We start from the raw sequence: 23,581 nt of genomic DNA, 5'->3' as shown, positions 1-23,581 counted from the left end.
ATGATATCTATATTCATAGATGACTGTCTCTCAAGGTTGTTTTTAGGATCAAAAAAGATAATATTTGTAAATAGCTCAGCACAGTTCCTGATACACAGTAGGTACTTAATAAATGCTTGTTCCCCTGTTTCCTCTCAAGGTTGTTTTGGGGATCAAACAAGATAATGTTTGTAAATAACTCAAAACAGTTGCTGGCACACAGTAGGTACTTAATAAATGCTTGTTCCCTTTTTTCCTCTGCAGGACAAAGACAATTCAGGTGCCACAGTCCTACATCTGGCTGCCCGGTTTGGTCACCCTGAGATAGTGGATTGGCTGCTTCGCTTTGGAGAGAGCGACCCTGCCTCGGCCACAGACACTGGAGCCCTGCCCATTCACTATGCTGCCGCCAAGGGAGACTTCCCCTCACTTCGACTTCTTGCAAGCCACTATCCAAAGTAAGAGCACTCCAAGGTCAAGGGCACACGTTTTTGCCCACCTGGGGCAGGGAAATGCTCAACCTGTCCTTCTTACTCAGTCTCAGCTCTCCCAGGCTTTTGAAGTTTAGGATTTAGTTTAAGGGTTGCCTTGAAAGCCTTTTCCTCTCCCTCTACTATTCCTCAAGTACTCCAGATATTACTAGAATTTAGATGTGAAGTTTGGTAAGTCTCCCTTATGACTCTGGACAAAGGCAGACCAACCCTTCATTATTGTAGTAACCATCCTACCACTGGGTATCTGCCTCTTCTCTAGTCAGGATCCCCTTTCCTTGTTTGAAATGCTCTTCTTCCCCTTGGCTTTCTAATAGTTGGCCTTTCCTGTTTTCTAACTCTCAAAGAGCTCAGCTGCAAAAAAAATCCTCCAAACTCCCCCACTGGACTCATTCTCATAGTCGGGACCATATCTGGGGTAACCTACTCCTACAAAAATTGATGCTAGCTCTGGATCTAGCTAATTGACAAAGCTGATCTAAACCACTGAGCCCAAGTGCTAGAACATATGAGCACTAAGATAATACACTCATTTTCCTACACTCTTGAATTCTTCTGCCTGGTAGGGGGATAGGAAGGCCAATGATGGAGCAGCAAACAACCTTAAAAACCATCTAGTCCAGTCCCTTCATTCTTACAAGTGAGGGAACTGAAGCCAAAAGACATTAAATGAATTACCCGAGGTCACCTATGGTGTGACAGAAATAGTATTGTCATTTGTTTCCTCTATAGGAAAAACAGTAATAAAATCAGGTCCTCCGATTCTGAGTCTGGCAATTTTCCCCATCTGCCATTTGTCTGGCCATGGTTTGTTCCCTCTCCCCGCCCCTATTGAGTTCTGAGCTACCTAGGAAAAGCTTTGCCAAATACTTTTTTCAAAGTCTCCTCAGATCACCACCACTGGTTATAGTTGATTCTGGGATCCCTCTCCCTACATCCTCCATTTTGCAGACAGCAGGGGAGGGATCATCCCCTTTTACTTTAAGATCAATAAGACTTTGTGGAGCATGATCCATCTAATCAGCCATTTCAAAACCCATTTGGAACAGATTTCTCTTCTTTTAAGCAGCTTGACTTCTATTGGATCCCACTCCTCCTTTCCACAAAAAACCCCCAAAACATAAGAATCAAGTCAATTATGCCATTTAATCAAGTTCATGATGGAAATTCTAGCTAAAATAATTTGGTAAAATACGAATTTTAAATCCTATTGGAAACAAAGTAAGCATGGTGGTCCCTTCTATTAGCCATAATTTTTGAGTCTGAGTTTTGAGACAGTTTGTTATTGTCTCTTTGACCGCGCTACCCAGTTGTTGCCATTCCCTGGAGTCTCTCAGTATGAGACTCAGGGGAAAACGGGTCCCCATCCAGAGTGACCTCCCCCCACAGCCCAAGCTATGCCAGGTGCTGATTGCATTGGGAATGCTGTTAACGGCTGGCTTCCAGATGTTCTGAGCTGATGAGTGGCAGCCCACCATGAATCTCATCTGCCACAGGCTTTGATCTAGCCACAAGTGTGAAGTCACTGATAAGCAAGCTTCTTTGTCCTCTGGGTCTATGAGGCTGTGGGGCTGTTTTTCAGGGGATAAACAGAGAATCCATCAATCAAGGAAGGGAGAATTGCTACCTCAAAAAGGCCAGACCTGGAAAGATTGCAAGGGAAAAACTCTCCCACAACTAGCTGTGACTTCCAGGATGAGAGCCACCTCTCAAATCAATTCAATAAAACCTTAAATCTTTAGCATATGTAAGACACAGTGGTAAGTGCTGTGAATACTAATATTGCCCTTAAGAAGCACACATTCTACTGAGAAGCTATGACAGAAATCCAAAAGTTAGTACAAGATAATTACAATTACAAGATAATTTGAGGATGATTAGGATAGGAGTTCTTAACCTGAGGCCTGGAGGCTTAAATAGATTCTAAGGAGTCTGTGAACTTAATGGGAAAAAATTACAACTTTATTTTCCTTAACTTTTGGTTTATAATCCTGTTTTTTATTTTATACGTTCAAAAAAATTACCCTAAGACAAAGTCCATGGATTTAATTGAGACTGCTAAAAGAGTTCATGATTCAAAAAAAAAAAAAAAAAAAAAAAAAAAAGATTAAGAATCTCTGAAGTAGTAGGATCAGAAAAACTAAGTCTTCCAGGAGAAGTCCTGAAGAAAGGCTTAAACTGAAATCTAGCTCTGCAATTTGCATCTTGTGACCTTGGGCAAATCAATATAATTTTTAAAAAATAGATTTTTCCTCAATTACATGTTAAAACATTTTTAAATTTTTTCTTTTAAGTTTGGGCTTCCAAATTCTATCCCTCCCACCTTCCCTTCCCTCTCACTTCCCTGAGACCATAAGCCATTACCTATAGATTATACATGTTCAATTATGTGAGTTATTTCCATATTAGTCATTTCGTATAAAAAGACTAAAATTTTAAAAATAGAATGAGAAAAAGTGAAAATAGCATGTTTCAATCTATATTTGATAATATCAGTCTTTTCTCAGGAGGTAGAAAATACACTTCATCACCAGTCCATTGGGATTGTCTTGAACCATTGTATTGCTGAGAATAGCTAAATTATCCACAATTCTTCATTGTACAATGTTGCTGTTACTGTATACAGTTTTCTCCTGACTCTGGTTGATTCACTTTCTCCTGATTTCTTCCAGATTCTCCTGAATCTGGTTGATTACTTTTCATGTAAGGCTTTCCAGGATTTTCTGAAATCACCCTGATTGTCATTTCTTTATCAATATACTTTGAACTTAATGCAATAAGCATTTACCCAATCCCTATTAGGTGCTAGGTATTGAGGATACAGAGGAAAAAGCCCCTGTCTTTCACAATACTGGAAGAGAACTACCTTGTAACACATAAGCACATATAAAAATAATGTAACTTTTTTTAAAATAATAGTTTTTTAATTTTCAAAACACATGTAAAGATAGTTTTCAACATTCACCTGGACAAAACTCCATGTCCCAAGTTTTTCTCCTTCCCTTCCCTCCAGCCCAACCCCTAGACAGTAAGCAATCCAGTATATAACATCTAACTTTTCTGAGCCTCATTTTTCTCATGTAAAAACAAGAGAGTTGGACCCAGTGACCTCTCAAGTCCCTTTCACTTCTGAATTCATAATTCTGAAGAAAAATCAGGAGATCCTTTGAACGCCTCACTTTCCTAGTAATTCATTCTAATTACTCCACACTTGGGTTCCCTGTGCTTGTGCCTCGAAGGAAGATTTCTCCAGTCACCTCAAACTCCTGGCCCTGGGGAAAATGAGAGGTTGGGAAAGATAGACTGGAGGCCTCCCTCCCCAGCCAAACTCTCATGTAGCAATTGGGTGTAGGTGAGCCTGGAGGAGTGTAGGGACTGGGATGAGTTATTGGACTTGGATGCCAGTTTGGGGGAAACTGAGGAAGCTTTGGGCTTCTCTCTTTTGGTCACAGTCTTGACCCCGGAGAAGCTAGTGTACCTCAGATTTTGGAAGTTATAGGATAGAGAATGTGCCCACCTGAGGGACTTTCAGCAACTGAAAACGGAGCTTTTCTCCGTTGGAGAGCTGGAGTAGGAGCTCCAGCTTCCTACTAGGTCTGGTTTAGCAGGTCCATGAATTATTCAGAGGCTTGGAACTCTCTCCAGGCACGCTGCTCCCTCCCCCCTGCTCCCTCCCCAGGCCTCCCAAGGCTGAGTGACTCAGAAGATTGGGTGAGGGCCCACTCTTATAAATGCTGGAAACCTGATCTCAGCTTTGCAAGAACTAGGAGGCCCTAGAAGGGACGGAGGGGGCACTGATGGCTGAGGCTTAGGAGAAGAGGAGAAAGCACATTGTGAATTTCTCTTCCACTGGTAGGCAAATGCACTGGGCCAAGTCAAATTTCCTGCCATCCTGGAACCTGGGTGCCCCGGGAAAGGGAAGGCTGAGCAGGGGCTCACCTACATTTTATGTGCAAGGAGGCTCTGGAAGGGGGAGCCTAAAATGGAACAAATGAATGCATATTAAAACAGGAAGGGCTTTAAAGAGATTCAAGAAAGAACTTCCTGATATCCACCTGGTATGTTTCCTTTTCTAAGCCCTGCTGCTGTCCCCCACCCCATTCCATCACAGATCCTGGAGGTAATTAGCTTATTATTATTATTAGATGATAACGTAATCCTTATCATCATATTTAAAGCTATGATCTGGATTCTATAGCCCTTCTATTGTCCTCCCTTCCCACTCCCTCCCCTCTTCTCTCCTTCCTTCCTCTCCTCTTTCCTTCTCTTCCTTCTCTCTTCCCTCCCTCCTTTTCCTTCCTTCCCCTTTCCTCTCTTTCCTCCAGTTTGCACTAAGAAAGCCAAAAGATAGGGATCTAGGTTGGCTACAGAGCCTGGACAAAGAGGGACCCCACAGCTAGAGAAAAGGCTGGAGCTAGAACAGGTGCCTGGAACCTAGAGATGCTAAATAGCTTATGGAAGCACCCACCCCACTTCCCACCCCAGGTTTCCATGCCCAATAATCTGCTGAGCTAACTGTGATCCCCCCACTTAGAGGTCTCTAGTTCCCCTCTGTCTGTCAATATTCTGCTAATCATCCCCAATCCAGATCCTGACCAAAGTAAAGATGCTGAAGACTCCTTAGAATCATAGAATGTTAAACTAGCCATACAGATAAGGTGATTCAGTGGTCTCAGGTTACAAAGGAGAAACTGAGGTCCAGGGGTCAGCCTCACTCCCAGTCCAAGGTTCTTCCCCCTAGTCCACATTGCCTTCTAAGTCAAGGCAAGAAGAGTTGGTTTGGGGGAAAGAAGGGAAACTTCAGGCCTTGGCAGGCAAGAGGACACCTATCAAACTCAGTGAGTTAGGCCAGCCTCCAGGGGCAAGTGCGGCCCAGCCCAGTGACAGGGTTCTGGAAAGTAATCAGGGCTGCACCCGAGCTCACAGCAGGTGGCTTTCACCCAGCGCTAACTGGCACCATTCCTTTTCTCTTGTGCAGTGCAATAAGTCAGGAAATTAGAATTCCAGTTCAGTGTCTGTCACTAACTGACTCTGAGGTTGGGCAAGCCATGACCTCCTCTCTGTGCCTCAGTTTCCATTCCTGTAATATGAAATTGGAAGGAAGATTAGATTTTCAGATCCCTTCCACTTCTAACATTTCATGATTTTTGACCTCTCCAAATGGGAGAATTATTCGGAAAACTGAAAAGCGAACATGTTCCAATCAGTAGGGGATCCCTCTTGCTATTTGAAAAGGAACACCAAAGCCCATCTGAATTGTTTGGGAATCTACTTGGGGACCAGAGGAGGGAGGGAGGGAGAGAGAGAGAGAGAAAGAGAGAGAGAGAGAGAGAAAGAGAGAAAGAGAGAGAAAGAGAGAGAGAGTGAGTTGTAGAAGGCTCAGCACCCTTTTCTCCCCCCAGAGAGCAGAATGATGGGGGAGTCAACCTTGTCCCAGAGCAGAAAGTCAGCTCACAGAGGGGCTCTAACTCTGCCCTAATCTAGTACCCCTAAACCTGATCACCCACACACTCAGGCCTCGGGCTCATTCATTCTTAATCAGCTCAGGCTGCAACCACTCAGCAGGGCCATTTTCCACTAGGCATTGTTTGTTGTGATCCCCTGGGCAACCATAATGCCCCCCTTCTTCTACTCCCACTTTTCCATCCCCTGCTGAGGGAAAGCTAATCCATGTGAATGGGGCAACCCCCGGAAGCTCCCTTGGGAGCTCAGGGGAGAGAAAACAAGGTGAATGGTGAAAAGCAGCTCCCAGTGAAGCTGCCTGGAAGTGGGGGCCTCTCTCTCCTGCTTCAAGCATCCTTGGGTGGGGGGCCTCCATCTCTTACTGAGGGTAGTACCCTCTTCTCTGACAATAGGCTTTGAGTCTCCTCCAGTCACTCAACTCCATCCCCCAAAAGGAAGCACTACTGTCTTCCCCAGCCACCACCTAGGGCCAAATCTGTAATAAGAATCACTCGTTTCTCTAGCACCAGGCTTTGTAAAATTTTCTTCCGAAAAGATATGGTACAATGGAAAGTATATTAGATTTAGATTGGGAGGACTCAGATACAATCACCACTCTCTCATCTGTAAAGGGAAGGAGAGATCTCTAAGTCTCTTCCTCTGAAATCTATAAACATGTGACCTTTATGACATAGATAGGGCAACTGTTATGTCTGCTTTACAGATGAGGAAACCGGAGTTTAGAAAGGTTAAAGAAGAGGCAACATAGTACAATGGGAAATTTTTTATTTTGCTAGATGATGATAAAAAAGGAACTGGAGTCAGGAAGACTGAGTTCAAGTCTTGCCTACAATACTACATTGCCCCAAGCAAGTCATTACACTCTCAGCCTCAGTTTCCACATGTCTAAAATGGATATAATCATGGTACCCACTGCATAGAGCTGTTGTCATGAGGGAAAAAATGAGATATTATGTAAAGTGCTTTACCAATCTTAAAGGACTATTTAAATCTGAACTAGCTATTATTCAGTCAAAAAAAAAAATCTAGGTTTAAATTCTAATTCTGCTATTGATTGTAACCTGGAACCTTGGGTGACTGAATGAAACTCTCTGAAACTCAAACTCTTTATTTGTTCAGTAAGGCAATCCATAGCCCTCATCTGGGTATTTTCACTGTCCTGCCCTAGTGCCTGGAACACTGTCTTTCCTCCTCCTCATCTCTTGACTTCCCTGGCTTGCTTCAAGACCCAGCTAAAATACTATCTTTTATAGGAAATCTTTTCCAGTCCTTCTTACTTCTGGTCCCTTCCCTCAGATACGTATCTTCAATTTATCTTGTGACTGTCTTGTTTTATACATAATTGTTTGCATGCTGTCTTCACCCATTAGGCTGTGAGCTCCTCCAAAGCAGGAGCTATCTCTTGCCTTTCTTTGTATTCTCAAGACTTAGTACAGTGCCTGGCAAATAGTAGGTGCTTAATAAATGCTTGCATTTATTAAATTATTTATTAAATTGTTTGCATGCTGTCTTCACCCATTAGGCTGTGAGCTCCTCCAAAGCAGGAGCTATCTCTTGCCTTTCTTTGTATTCCCAAGACTTAGTACAGTGCCTGGCAAATAGTAGGTGCTTAATAAATGCTTATTGGCTGACTAAGATGACATTTAAGTCTCCTCTATCTCTCTTAATGTGATTCTAGGAGCCCACCAGCCCAGGATCTCACAGCTAATAAGCAGTTCATATTTTAGTAGAACCAGGATTCACACACATGTCTTAAAAAGGCCAGTATTCTTTACAGGATGCTTCTCAATCTCAGAAAAAAAATGGTGGTCTGAGTTCCCATAAGGACCTACAGAAAAGAAAACAGGAGAGGTGCTGCAGAACAAGAGCCAGACAAATATCCTATTTGAAAGAAAAAGAAGGGGGTAGAGAAAGAGAGGACCAAAAACTAGGAGTATGTATAGAATACTTGGGGTGGGGGTCTTTTGGCATCTAATGGTAGCCATTTCTGAGGAAAGGGAAGGAAAAAGAAATTTACGTGATAATTTTGTTTGATATTTGAAAGGCATAGCAAATTGTGCATAGTTGATTTACAATTTCATATACAATCATCTTTTTATTGTATGATGTTATGGAAATGCTTATTTTATTCTATGAATTAAAGAGGGAAAAAAAAGAAATAGAGAAGGAAGGAAGGAAGAACAGGAGAGAGGGAGAAAGAAAAAGGAGGAAAGAAATAGAAGGAAGGAAAAAAGAAAGGAGGGAAGGAAGGAAGGAAGAAAGGAAGGAAAGTAAGAAGAAAGGAAGGAAAGCAAGAAGGAAGGAAGGAAAATAAGGAAGAAGAGAAGGAGGGAGGAAGAAAAAGAAAAGGAGAAAGAAAGAGAAGAAAAAAGAGAGAAGGAAGGAAGGATAGATACAAGGAAGAAGGGAAGAGAGAGGGAAAGAAAGAAGAAAAGAGGGAAGGGACCGAGGGAAGGAGGGAAATATAGAAGAAAAGAAAGAAGGGGAGAAAGGAATATTCATTCAACTAGAGTCTGGTGAATTTGATTTTGAATGTTAGCAAAATTCGGCACATTATTTAAGGGGTGACTTATGAGCTTTTAGAAGGAGAGTCTATGATCTCCAAAGAGCAGCTTGACTTTATCAAGCACCATCACTGTGCACAAATCTTGTTTCCTTTTGTGACAGAATCACTAAATTAAGGGAACAATGTAAACTATATTTGAACAAAACTATTTTTATGAAATTGTCGATTTTGACACCACAGGCATTTCCTAATATCCCCATCCCCCACAATTGAACCCTCTGTTCTAACAAAGAAAAACCTGTCTGATGACATAGGCAACTATATCTACAACCCCCTTACCTCTTTACAGAGCTAAGGAAAGTGTGTTTCATCATCTGTTTTCTGGGAACAAGATTGGACATTGCAATAAAGGTTCAGCATTGTCACTGTTGAGATTATTTTTGTTACTTTGTGTGTTGTTCTTCTGATTCTGCTTTCTTCATTCTGTATCAGTTCATATGTTTTCCCAAGTTTCATTGAGTTCTTCATAATCCTCATTTCTTATGGTGAAATAATATTGACTCTCATTCATATACCAGTTTGTTCAGACATTTCCCAATTAATGGGTATCCATTTCTGTGCCTAGTTTTTTTCTTACCACAAAAAGTGCCGCAATGATATTTTGGTATACATCGGTGTTTTGGTTTTTTTTTCCTGTCTTTGATCTCTTTGGACACATGCCCAGGAATGGGATCACTGGGTCACTGGATAAAGCATTTGACAAAGTATCTCTTGCTATCTTTATTGACAAAATGGAGACATGAGCTGGATGATAGTATAATTAGGTTTATTTGAACCTGGACTGAAAAGAATAACCACAGGTGGATCAGTGTCAACTTGGAAGAAGTAGAGCTACTCAGTGATCAATCACTAGTCCTAAAATATTCAAAATATTTGTTAATAACTTGCATAAAAATATAAAAAATGTTTATCAAATGTGCAAGTGACTTGAGCCTGAGAAGAATAGTTAATAGGTGGAAATCAAGCTCCAAAAGAGTTTAGAATGATGAGCTAGATCTAATACATAGATAAAAAAAGTAAAAGTCTTAGATGTTAGTTCATAAAGCCAATTGTATTAGTGCAGGATGGGGGAGTAGACTGTTCATGTGACCCATGAGAAATAAATCTGGGGAAGTTTTAGGGGACTTCAAGCTTAATATGAGCCAATAGTGCTAATTTCCAAAGAGCTAATGGCATCTTAGGAGAAAGATTCCAGAAATAAGGGGGTGATGTGACTATACTCTGCTCTGTTCAAAGCTCTGTCATGAGGCTTGTTTTCAGTTCTGTAATATACATTTTAGGGAGTTAGATATTTTAGGGATAAACTGGAGTATATTCAAAGGGAAGTGACTTCGAGAGTGAGAGAATCGAGTGCTATACTTCCTTTGGAGAGAGGGATGGAAGAAACTGGAGATGATTAGCCTGGAGAAAGGAAGATTTAAAGAGATATATTAGCTACCTTCATATTGCTGATGGGCCAGGGCAGCTAGATGGTTCAGTAGATAGAGGACAGGTCCAGGAGTCAGGAGGACCTGAATTCAAATCTGGCCTCTTACACTTACTAGCTATGTGACCCTGAGCAAGCAATTTAATTCCCATTGCCTCAAAAATTAATCCAAAGCACTACTCTTAATAACCACATAGATAAATAATAGGTAGACAGATGAGTGGATAGATGTCTATCATATGATATTCATATAATATCTATTATCTATTATATGGATATATATAAATATATTACATCTATTTTATGGATATATATAAATATATTATATCTATTATATGGGTATATGATAAATATTATTATATTATATTTATATATAATATATTATATATTATATAACAGGGTTGTTAAAAGGATCAAATGAGAAAAGAAGTGGTAGTCTCAAGGTGCAGCAAATATTTTTATCTGACATGACCAATGGGAATTTGTTTTTCTTGATTATGCATCTATGAGGGGTTTGTTTTTCCTATACGAACATCTACTATGGTTTTGTTATTCCTTTTTTTTCTCTAGTGATAGGAGAGCAAAAAGGAGAAAAATAAAGAAATATTTGTTAATTGTTTAAATGCAATTTAATTTAAAAAGAAATGAGGCTATATAAAGTACTATATTGATGAGTTATTATTCAACAAACATTTGTAAAGTACTTACTATGTATAAGACACTGAAATGAAGGAATAAAGTTTAAAAACAGCCCTCATGAAGCTTGTTTTCTACCTGGTGCTGAAGGTCTTTGCCACAGTGGTATGCAAGCCAGTTTTTCATAGGACCCTAGGAGATAGACAAATAACATAACAGTGAAAACCTGAGGAGAGATCATTTTCCTATGGGGGTGGAGATGAGGTGGGACTGCAGATACTGGGAGGCTTTGTGAAGGAAGAGGCATCGAAACCTAGACTGGAAGGAAGAGAAAGATTTTGAAAAACATAAGGAGAAAGTGAATCAATCCCTCATAGGTGATGGAATGAATGCACAGTGGTAGGAGATGGCTTATCAAGTTTGAGAAAATAACTGCAGTCCAGGTTAACTGACATATAGAATATATCCAGGGGAGTAATGTATAATAAGGCTAGAAAAGTAGGAGGTAACAGGACTTTGGAGAGTCTTAACTGACATTAGAGAGGTTGTCACTGGGAGTTATTGAATGTTTTGGAGCAGGTGAGTCACATATCACAACCTACACCACAACCTATGTGTGGAAGAGAAGAGAATAAAGGCAGAAAGATCAGTTAAGAGGCTGTCATCATAGTTTAGGCAAGAGATGATGAATATCTGAACTAGAGCATTGGGCTTATTCGTACAGAGAAGGGGACAGATTAGAGACATGTTGCAAATTTAGAATTGACTAGATTTGGCAACTAATTCGATGTGGTAAGTGATGGGGAAAGAAGAGTCAAAGGAACAGAGAATAGAAGCTGAAGAGAAGGAAATTTTGATTCTATTTAAGGCAAAACCAGATATCCAAAATTGGAATGAATTGCTTCAAGACTTAGTGAGTTCCCTATTACTGAAGGATCTTCAAATGGAAGTTATATGATCACTTGCCAGGCAAATTGTAAAAGGGATTCCAGTATCAGACTAAATGGTGTCGAAGGTCTATTCCAACGAGTGAGATTCTATAGATCCAACCTCCCCTGACCTCTAAGAGATTATCTGAAAGGAAGGGAGGATGATGCTTCATGTGATCACTGATGAACACATCAGCAGAGAAAGCATAATACAAAGGTGGGACAGCTGGTCAAATGCTGACTCTTGTCCAGGAGTCCAGACTTGGAAATTGAAGCAGAAAACAACTTAGCCTAGGACCCAAGTCCTGATTTTCACTCTTGACCTTGACATCTTAGGGAATTGTAGGACTTAATCTACTCCCTTCATTTAGGATATGAAGAAATTGAGTCCACAGAAAAAAAAGATAAGACCCAAATTTTTCAACCCAAGTCTTACATTATGATTAAAAGTAAAGATAATGAACCAGCATCTGTTTAATATATGTGTATTGAATGGTATAATAACACTTAAAGAAAAAGTCAATCAAACTTCAGGGAGAAAAAGATAGTTAAGTTATTAGAGTGAGAGACTCTTCCATGTAACCCTTTCAGACCTAAAACTAACCCTAAAAAAAAAAAAAAAAAAACCAAGAAAAAAAGTTAAGAACCTGTATAGACTTTTAGAGAAATTAGAAATGATAAATATGGCAATTAATGAATAGGAATAAAAAGAAATGTTCGTATTTCCTTGCTATGTGTCACATCTTTATAAAAATTAACCATGTATTAGAGGACATAAAAATTTTGCAAAACAATGCAAAAAAGCAGACTATTGAACTTTTGATCTAGGTCAAGTTGGGGACTGCTGTCTATTGATTTTTTTTCCCTGAGGCAATTGGGGTTAAATGACTTGCCCAGAGTCACACAGCTAAGAAGTATGAAGTATCTGAGACCACATTTGAACTCAGATCCTCCTGACTTCAGGGCTGGTGCTCTATCCACTGTGCCACCTAGCTGCCCCATTGAATATTGATTTTTTTTTTTAACTTTGGTTGAATTGGTTAATTTTTTTTTTCCCCTTCACTACACTATACTGCCTATTCAGGGAGTTGGAGTTCCTAGGCCCTAAATTCTGTATTGTACTTGGATGTAACCATCCCACTTCACCATCCCCTTTAGTCCTTGGTCAATCTCTCACGTAAGATGTTTTCAGGAAGGAAACTATGGACACCCAGTCTGCATATATAATCAAAAGCAAAGTCCTCTAGAGTGATTCCTATAATTGAAGTCACTGAATCTCCACCAAGAAAATAGATGAAATACTCAAAGCCATAAGAAAAATGGGTATAAGAACTCTGGGAGATGACTAAAAATAGAACTCTGGGAGATGACTAAAAACCATTACATTGAATTCCCAGTCCCTATATTTATGCACACCTGCATCTTTGATTTCCTTCACAAGCTAATTGTACAATAATTCAGAGTCTGATTCTTTTTGTACAGCAAAATAATGTTTTGGTCATGTATACTTATTGTGTATCTAAGTTATATTTTAATATATTTAACATCTACTGGTCATCCTGCCATTTAGGGAGGGGTGGGGGGTAAGAGGTGAAAATTGAACAAGAGGTTTGGCAATTGTTAATGCTGTAAAGTTACCCATGTATATATCCTGTAAATTAAAGGCTATTAAATTAAAAAAAAAAAATAATAAAATAAAAAAAAAAAAAAAAAAAAAGAAAAATGGGTATATCTCTCACTTTTGAGCGTCCAATTAGCTTTGGATATACCCCAAAGACCTCAATTTCCCCCAATTTCCTAGTACTCAAGCTTCAGGATAGCCTCACTGTCAAGGTCAGGACTGTTAGAGTGAGTTGTTATTGTTAATTAGTATCAGTATCAAGTCCTTCATTCATTTAAGTATTTAATAAGTACCTGCCCAGTCCAAGGCATTAAGCTAAGCACAATGAATTCAGAGAAAGAAAACACAAAATAATCCCTACCTTCAAGGAGTTTAGATTCTAACAGCAGAAAACAGCCTGTCCACAGATAAGTCAGTTCAATCGATTAAATAAATTACAAATACAATACTATTAAATACAAATCATACAATGGATTCAAATACAGTAAAGTCTAAATACAAAAAGATTCCCTCCGACCAGAGTGCTGACCAATGGCAAAATCAAGAAAAGGGATCCTGTAGAGAGTGTCACTTGAACTAACCCTACAAGGGAGTCAGGAATTTAAAAAGATGCAGTAGAAATGGGAGGACATTGAAGAGGAAGTACAATCTCAGCCATTGGAGACGGAGGAATAACAGGTAGATTAATGGAACATGAAATTTCAGAACTGGGAGAGGTCATAGAGGTCATCTCAATCACCCCAAATCATTGCTACTCAGCTATATTAACATGAGAGGTTCTTTATTTTTCTATTTTATGGGGAAATTTTGTTGTTTATTGCCTAATTTGATCTTTATGAAACCTGTTTGGCAGTAGTAGCAACAGCAGCAGTAATAGTAACAGTGAGATGATGATAATAGCAGTTAACATTCATATAGGCAGTTAGATGGTGCCATAGTGCATAGAGCATTGGATCTAGAGGTAGGAAGACTCATCTTCCCCAGTTCAAATCCAGCCTCAGATACTTATTAGCTTATGACCCTGAGCAAGTCACTTTACTCTGTCTCACTTTTCTCATCTGTAAAATGAACTGGATAAGGAAATGAAAAACCACTCCAGTATCTTGACCAAGATTGGGATTATGGAGTTTTGGACACAATTGTGTCCTCCTTCCCAAGTCTTACTATGTCAGTGACCCTAGGTTTTGGGGGACCGTGCTGGCAGATCACAGGCTCTGCCCTGAGTGGGTCTCTGCTTTAACTCTTTTTCCTGTCAGGTCAAAAGGCTTTTTCAGATTTTCTTTTCATTTATTCTGATCTGCTGCTCAGCTCACCATGCTACTACTGCAAGATCCTGGAAGTCTTTTATGTAGCCATGAACTGGGTAGAGAGGTATATAACTGATTCTCTTTGGTTTCTTGATCATTTCTTTTGGTGCAGTTTGATGACTTTCCTGGTCATTTGTGGATAATCTAGGCTTTTTTCTAGGTACTCACTTGCTCTCATCTTGCCAGATTCCCAGAGCCCAAACTCTAACAGGTCTTCTCATTCTGGAAAAGCTCCATAGACAGGCACTCTGTGTTCCTGTCCTCCCAAGGAAGGGAGTCTCAAGAGATGCTTACAGGGAAGGATGGGATTCTGGGAAATTCTGAAGTCCAGACCCATCCTCCTAAAAGGCTGGCCACCCACTGGTAAACTTCCAGTCACAGCAATTCCTGAAGATTAATATAGAGGATGGAAGGAGGAGGTCCTCCCCTTTCAATGATTAAAAATTATAGATTCCTGAAATTTAGGTGCTAGAGAAACTGTTGCTATTGCTAAGAAGGAAAATGGGAATCCTTTGGGAAAGGGCTACTTTGGGGGGTCTTGGTGGAGGAAGCATGTTTCTTAAGTTGCTTTCCTAAGCGGCGCTTCATCCCCTTGTCTGAAAAATCCATGTTTGGCTCCAACTGGAGGCTGGGCCTGGAGCCCAGAATTTCCCAGAGGCCCCATCCTTCCCTATAAGCACCTTCCAGACATGTCCCACTTGGGAGCTTAGCCTCTGCCAAGGGCAGAAACAAAGCCCAGTTTCTCCCCCATGGCCCCTGTGGCTGGCAATTAGGCACTGCCTGTACTGTTTCTCTGAGAAAAATTCATGCCTTGTATATAGCTCTGTCCTTTCTGTGCCCTTTTGTCACCGTACCCCTCTGAGTTCTAGGCTCTGATCCAAGCAAGGGGCCCCCGTGACACTCTGAAAAGTTGCTGTCACTATTAAAGTCACATCTCCATTAGTGCTCTGGTCCTCTTCACATGTCCCTGGAGCCTTGTGTCTGCTCTTGCCCATGTACCTTTCTTTCTCTGAAAGCCAAAAGAGTGATAGTGCTTAAAAGGTTCAAGAGATATAGATTCTGGGTAGTTTGATCATTTTACTAATAATGCCAACTTGCTTAGCAATAAAAGGAGGGTCATTTGACCATCTCTCTTAGACCAAAGACCCTCATGGTGGTGAGCTCATAGTTTATGTACCCTTGGAAGAGTGGGTGTTCCTGAGGATAGCAATCAACTTTGATTGGATAACAAGTAATGAGGAAATGAATATTAGAGAGTCTTGGGGTATGTGACTTTGATCACCTGATTTTTTTTATAATAGCCTTTTATTTTTCAAAATATATGCAAAGATAGTTTTCAACATTCACCCTTACAGAACCTTATGTTCCATATTTTTCTCCCTCCCTCCACACTTCCCATCTCCCCTAGACAGCAAGTAATCCAATATGGGTTAAACGTGTGCAGTTCTTCTAAACATATTTCCACATTTATCATGCTGCACAAGAAAAATCAGATCAAATTCTGATGGACAGGGCTCCTTTTGACAATGAGATTATTCAGATCAGTTCCAGTGATCTTGTGATGGAGAGAGCCACCTACATCGAGAGAGAGGACTGTGGGAACTGAGTGTGGATCACAACAGTCTTTTTGTTGTTGTTTGCTTGCATTTTATTTTTTATTTTCTTTCTTATTTTTTCCTTTTTGTTTTGATTTTGCTTGTGCAGCAAGATAATTATACAAATATATATATATATATATACATATATTGGATTTGACATATTTTTCCCATGTTTAACATATATTAGATTACTTGCCATCTAGGGGAGAAAGTTGGGGGGAAGAGGGAGAATTGGAATACAAGGTTTTGAAAGGGTTAATGTTGAAAATTTATGCATATGTTTCAAAAATGAAAAGCTTTAATAAAAAAGAAAAAACTTTAATAAAAACATTTTTAAACAAAGAAAAATCAAATCAAAAAGAAAAAAAAATGAGAGAAAAACAAACAAGCAAACAATAACAAAGGTAAAAATACTATGTTGTGGATCACCCAGATTTTAATCAAAGAATCTTATCATCTGTTTGACCAAAGGGAGAATCAACACTTTCCCAGAATTATCTAAACAAACACTTCTAGCAGAACTGTAGTCATTAGCTCAAACTTAGAATCTCTTTTACCATCTTTGATTAGATCTCAGCTATTCTGGCTGGGCAAATCTTTTAGATTTCCCACACTGGTTGGTCTCTAGATCAAGTAGTAGAAAAGGGAAAAAAACCTCTCACCCTAATACAATAATTACTTATTAAATACTGAGGTCATAAATGAAAGAGAAAAAAGTCTTTGGAGGCCATTCTTGTCCAACCCCCTTGTTTGACATATGAAGAAAATGAGACCCAAGGAAGGAATCCACTTGTCACAGTCAGCCAGTCCATCTAGCATTGATTACCTTCTTACTAAGTACCAGATGCTGTGATTAATCACTGGGAATACAAAAAAAAAGCAAAAACACAGTCCCTACCTTCAAGGAGCCCTTAAGATACAAACAGCGTAAAAGAATCTAATAACAGAAAGAAGGCATCATCTGGGAAGGGCAAGGAGAAAAAGAGGAATATCAGTAGTGAATATCAAATGAAAGATTTGAAACGAGGCCCTCTAATTACAAAGCAAGTATTCTTTCCCTGGGCCATACTCTTTCCTTACCTTGTCCACATCTTGAAGCCTTCTAATAGTATGGAAGCCCGTAGAAGTCAAGATCTTTATTTCATTTTGCCTTTGAATCCTCAGTGTCTAATATGTGTCTTGAAAATAATAAATGCTTGCTTAATTGAATTCCTCTACAGTGTGGACTAGACTAAATGGCCACCAAGATCCTGCCCATTCTCAAAATCCTATGATTCTATGATTTTACAAATTCATTGAATTTTTTACAGATAGAAAATATTTTGATGTATAACGTAGAGACTTCTGAGTTCAAAGTAGTTTAATGCTAGGGGGCTAGTCAGAGCATTCTACTATTCCCCACTTCCTCCATAGACATCCTGACCCTTGGGAACAGCCCCATCCCCAGCCTATGCTAGCAGAGTCATGGACAGGCCAAGGATGGGAATGAAGAGAGAGTAATATTTTCTTCACCTTAATTAAGGAAGACGGGTCTGAAGGATCTGGGGTTCATAGTGGATAGAGTTCTGAACAAAGAATTAAGAGGACCTGAGTTGAAATTCATTGTGAACTCGGGAAAATCACTTCGCCCTTGTCCACCTGAGTTTCTTGATCTCTAACAAGAAAGTTTAGACTCAGTGACTCTAAGAGCCTTTAGAGTCATAAGGACTGGGGAGGAAGAAAATTGGGTCTGTCTTCTCTGGGAGACCTAGGATCTTAGAGATTGTTTTGTTTTGTTTTGTTTTTCTCACACAAAAATGTCATTCATTCCCCAAAGGCAGGCAAGCAAATAAAAAAGAATGTTCCAGTCTGATTCTCAAAGAAGATAATTAAAGAAAAAAAAAAAAAACAACACTTGTGTTGAGTTGTGAAAAAATACCATTTTGTGTTTGCCAGATCTCTGAGAAGCCAAGCGTTAACTAAATTTCAATATCCCATAAACATTTATTAAGCACCTACTATTTGCCAGGCACTGTGCTAAGCACTGAAGATATAATTAATAAAAAAAAAAGATTTAATGTCTTCTGCCTGGCAGGAGTGAGGAGGATGGGTCTATACCAGGAAGTCTTTGCCTTTCTTGCTCCATGAACTCCTTGGGCAGTTTGGGGAAACCAATGGATTTTTAGAAGAGTGTTTTTAGATAATTGAAGCAAATACTGAATTTTAATTAGAGGTTAGTGAAAATAAAGGTGTCATTTTTTTCCCATCCAAATTCACAGACCCCTTTGAAATCTATTTGTGGACTCCAGATTAAGAACCCACCTCCCTGTCTATATGGAAGGTAGATACAATTGAAACATAATTGAATACAGCAAGTGAAAAATAGTATCTTTTTATCTGTTTAGACTCCCTTTCTCTAGAGGTGGATAGCATTTTTCATCATGAGTCCTTTGGGATTGTCCTAGATCATTGTATTGCTGAGAATAGCAAAGCCACTTACAATTGATCAGTACATGGTTTTTCTGTTACTATATACAATGTTCTCCTGGTTCTGCTCAGGTTACTTTGTATAGTTCATATAAGTTTTTTTCTGAAATCTGCCTGCTCATCATTTCTTATAGCACAGTAATGCTCCATTATAGTCATCTACCATAATTTGTTCAGCAGTTTCCCAATTGATGGGCATTCCCTCGATTTCCATTTCCCTCTTACCACAAAAATGTTGCTGTAAATATTTTTCCACAAATAGGTTCTCTCCCTTTTCCCCTCTCCCCCCATTTAAAAAAAATCTCTTTGGGATATAGATTTGATAGTGATATTGCTGACTTAAAAAGTATGCAATAGTTTTCTAGCACTTTGGCATAGTTTTAAATTACTCTCCAGAATAGTTGGATCAGCTCCCAATTTCACCAACAGTGCACTAGAGTCCCAATTTTTCCACATCCTCTCCAACATTTGTTATTTTCCCTTTCAATTATGTTACACTTCTAAGTGTGAGGCGATACCCAGAATTTTTTTTATTTACATTTGTCTAATCAATAGTGATTTAGAGCATTTTTTCATATGACTATATATGTCATATATATGGCTTTGATTTTTTTTCCTTTGTAAACTACTTGTGATATCTTTTGATCATTTATCATTTAGGGAATGACTGGTATTTTTATAAATGTGAATCAATTCTCTATATATTTGAGAAATGAGGACTTTATCAGAAACACTTGCTGTTTAAAAAAAAGTTTCCCAGCTTTCTTCTTTTCTTCAAATCTTGGTTGCATTGGTTTTGTTGTAGCAACTTATTTTTTTTAATAGTTTTTAAAAATTTTTCCAAGTACATGCAAAGATATTTTTCAACACTCACCTTTGCAAAACCTTGTGTTCCAAATTTTTCTCCCTTATCATAGTCCTCTTCCAGAACGAAGGATAAACAACTCTATCCACTGCACCACTAGTTACCCTTAATTGGCCTAATTTCAATTTTGTTGTGCCTCAGGGAATAGGGAGGCTCTTGGAGAGGGAGAGAGGCAGGAGTGGAACAGTCCTGCAACTATTGCAACATTTATTTATTAAATTAACCCTATTATATAGGCACAATTAGTGACACCCCAAACCAATTACAATAGTAACATCAAAGATCACTCATCATAGATCACTATCACAAGTAGAATAATAATGAAAATCTAAAATCTTGTGAGAATTGCCAAAATGTGACAACACAGAGATATAATATGAGTAGATGCTCCTGGAAAAAAAATGATGCTGATCGACTTGCTGGTCACAAATTTGTGTAAAAAAAATGCAATATGTAAAATTTGTAACTCACAATCAAATCAAAAAAATCAATTCATAAAAAATGAAATATCTGTGAAGCACAATAAATCAAAACACAATAACAACAGATATACTGAGAGATACCCACCTACCCACTGTCTTCCTTTATCCCTAGATTCAGCCTCTACCCCAAACCATATGTCAATAGTTTAACACTCAGCTGTCAAGAAGAGATGAGAGAAACTAACTGGTCCCATTACCAGAATGGTGCCATTTTTAAATCTATGAAATAGTCACCTTTCTCACTTAGGTATTCTATTGAAATTTATAGACTCCTCAGATCCATGTTTTTAATGCCTAAAATATAGTATTACAAAAGAAACCATTATATTGAAGTTCACTTATCAGCATTAAAAACAAAACCCAAGTTCAAGGACCCAAGGATCACACCTAGAAGGGATTGTGCTGGCTGCACACTCACAGATAATCAAATTGGTAACCAATCCTTCAGGCATCTTCAAGCTCTTAGTTTCTGAGGGCAATGTCCCCATCTTCCTCATTTTCCTAACTCTCAATTGTCTAGCTCCCTAGTAGGGACAAGAAAAGTTGGAAGGCTCCTTAGAGGTCATCAAGTCCAAAGTATTCTTTTCAAAGAGGAGGAAACTGAGATCCAGAGTCGTTAAAGGAGATTTGCCCAAAGTCATACAAGTAGCAAATTGCAGGGTCAGAATTTGAACCCAGGCCCTAGGACTGTCTCTACTATGTGATGCTAGGTACCTAATGTAGACTCATTGGTTAGTTAGTTTTTTGGCTCTACTCTTTTTGCCCTTTCTCCATTCAATTTAATATGTGTCCAGTTGGACAGCATCATCGGATGACAGAGAAGAGCTAAAATGGACCTTAGAGATCTTCTAGTTCACTTCCTTCCTTTATATGGATGAGGAAACTGGAGCCCAATATAAGTCCTTTCTTCCCTTCTCTGGAAAGGGTGGAGTTGAGCCCAAAGCAAAAATAGGTTACTCTCAGGATTAACCCACTCCATCTGGATGCAGAGGCTATAACGTCATTCTGGCAGATTAACCCCTTCCTGATAAGCTGGGCAAAAGCTCTGAGGGAGAATGGAGAGGTACCACTCCCAAGCTCCATCCTGGGGTTTGAGAACAAAATTCACAAAAAGGCCCGAAGCAGAATTTGAATTCAGACCAGCTCTCTATCCACTACAATACCCGACTCCTCTTTCTGCCAGGGGAAACACTGGCAGAGGAAGGCAGCAGTGAGGGAATGCTCGTTATTTCTCTCCTCTATCCATGGGGTCTGTGTCAGTTCGGGGGCCTAGCCCAGGCTAGCTTTGGAATTCTTCTCCTACCCAGCTAACCCAAGGCAGTCAAGATGGTCAAATACTCCAGGATCCAAGAGGAAGACTGCTCATGGGTATCACAGAAAAGTACCACCAGTGGGCTTGGGGGAATGGAGTAGGGAAAAGCTGACCCAGCTGCATTCTGGGATGCCAGCCTTCCTTGTCCCAAGTTGGAATTCTGTGATGGGAAAAGGGCATCGATGCTCCAGTCCCACTTGGCTCAGATTCTTGTTTGTGGTCCAATATCTTTTACTGTGCCAGTTGCCCTGCAGAGAGCCTCTTGGATGGCAGAAGCCGGGGCTGGGCTTAGACTGGGCACAGTTCCCTAGGCCTAGCATGCTCTATGGGAATATTGAAATAAGCCAAGAGAGTTAAGGGCCCTCAGCCAACCTCATCCAAAGCGCTGTCTCTATTATACCTTCAGTAAAACAGAAAAGGGAGGATTTTAGGGAGGGGGCTGCAGAGCTTGGGGGAGTCATTTCCATGGAATCCTGGGTGACTGTTCTCTGACTCTTCAGCTGTCAGGTGCACTAAGTCCCCTCCCCTCTTGGTGACAAGGTGAATAATTCAGACAACTATGATCCTGGAAAGTAATAGAGCAGTGGGCTGGTTGCCAGTTCTTTGTGAAATATTAAACAGGTTTTTACTGAGTACTGGAGACGAAAACAGGTGTTCGCATGGGGCATCGAGGATGGCACCTGGGGGCCGCCTCCAAGAGATGGAGCAGGGGACCGTCAATAGGAATTTGGAGAGGTGTGGGCAACATACATACTCAGCGTATAGATGGTGGTGTGAGTGTCTCATGGTCCATTTACTGGGTATGCACCCTGAATAGCAATTATTCAATCGACAAACACATACTTAGTGCCTATTGGATATGAGGCACTGGGTTGGGTGGGAAATGGGAATAGAATCAAGGTGGGATTGATATAGTTGCAGGGGAAAGAGTGCACAGGGGAAAGAGCACACAAATATATAGATAGATAGATAGATAGATACACATACACACACATATATATATATATTTGTGTGCTCACTCTTTCCCCTGCAACTATATAAATATGTATATTTATACATATGTATATATAGTTATGTATGTATGTGTATATGACCTAGAATAAGTACCATATGGATATTAGAGAAAGAAGGTTTATAAGGAGAGGGATGGGGGATAAGGGGACAGAAGTGCAGGTGGCCAACGAAAGATAGAAATGAACCTAAGCCTGAACAGAAAAGCAAGGATTTGGGGAGACAGGGAGGTAGGGAGGTGGGTTAGTGTCTGCGGGGGGGGGAGTCTCAGTCCCATCATAAGTGCTTGATAAAAACTTCAGGATGGGTACGCGGATGCCCACCTATGGGCAGGACAAGGCAGAGCTGGACAACAAGGGATCTATCCATTGGGTAGAGACGGGCTTAGGGATTTGACTCTGGGCTACACCGCCACCTAGTGTCCAACATCTTTAACTTCACCCAAGATCTTCCCATTCTGAAGTAAGCCCCGCAAGGAGCTCCCTTTCCACTTAAAAAGCCTGGAAAAGTGAGATTTCTTCTACTCAGGATCCTTAACCCAGGAGGCAGGCAGAGCTTCAAGGTCCTCTTGGACATCACTCCCTCCTCCCAGTTCAGCTCCTGACTCCCCCCTTTTATGGTGAACATGGCTGATCTCAAGGGGAATTGCCTCTTTTTCTCAGCCCTGAGACCATTTCTGTGACCTACAGCAAAATTCCCCAGGCCCCTTGAAGACTCTGGAGAGTGCTGGGAGCTTGATGGGAGGCTCTGTTTCTCTGGTAGTTTCTTGCAGCCATGATGCAGCATCAGCTAGTTCTAGATTCAAGAATCTAGTCTACAATATATACGCTAAATGATTCTAGAATCTAGACCAATGGGACAGAAGGGAAAGACTCCAGAATTCAAGTTTTGTGGATAGAGACACTCCCCTTAAGAAACTTATTCCTCTTGGGCCCATAGTGGAATCCCTGAAATACTGCCAAGACCACGGAGGGAAAGAATACATTGTAGTCAGGGAAGAAAAATGTATCTTTCTGAGATAAGGGAGTAACTTTCTACACTAACCAATTATTCTTGATTGCTAACAAGGACTCAAATTCAGTTGTTTTCTATTTAATGAAATAATACTGCCAAGACCATGGAGGGAAAGAATACATTGTAGTCAAGGAAGAAATATGTATCTTTCTGGGATAAAGGAGTAACTTTCTACACTAGCCAATTATTCTTGATTGCTAACAAGGACTCAAATTCAGTTATTTTCTACTTAATGAAGTAATACTGCCAAGACCATGGGGGAAAAGAATACATTGTAGTCAGGGAAGAAAAATGTATCTTTCTGGGATAAGAGAGTAACTTTCTATACTACCCAATTATTCTTGATTGCTAACAAGGACTCAGATTCAGTTGTTTTCTATTTAATGAAATAATACTGCCAAGACCATGGAGGGAA

At 39.9% G+C, this 23,581-nt stretch overlaps 1 protein-coding gene across 4 annotated transcripts in view; it reads left to right on the top strand.

Moving 5' to 3' along the window:
- The window catches only part of ESPN (espin), a 53,891-nt gene that overhangs the window by 5,797 nt on the left and 24,513 nt on the right, over window positions 1-23,581 (top strand). For all 4 annotated transcript variants that reach the window (XM_031962953.1, XM_031962952.1, XM_031962950.1 and 1 more), the window contains exon 2: window positions 244-437. In XM_031962953.1, the coding sequence (XP_031818813.1) occupies window positions 244-437 (194 nt within the window). The remainder of the gene's footprint in view (window positions 1-243; window positions 438-23,581) is intronic.

Source organism: Sarcophilus harrisii, chromosome 3 (assembly GCF_902635505.1).
Source record: "Sarcophilus harrisii chromosome 3, mSarHar1.11, whole genome shotgun sequence".
In the NCBI taxonomy this organism is placed as follows: domain Eukaryota; kingdom Metazoa; phylum Chordata; class Mammalia; order Dasyuromorphia; family Dasyuridae; genus Sarcophilus; species Sarcophilus harrisii.
This window is presented reverse-complemented; position numbering and strand designations above follow the sequence as displayed.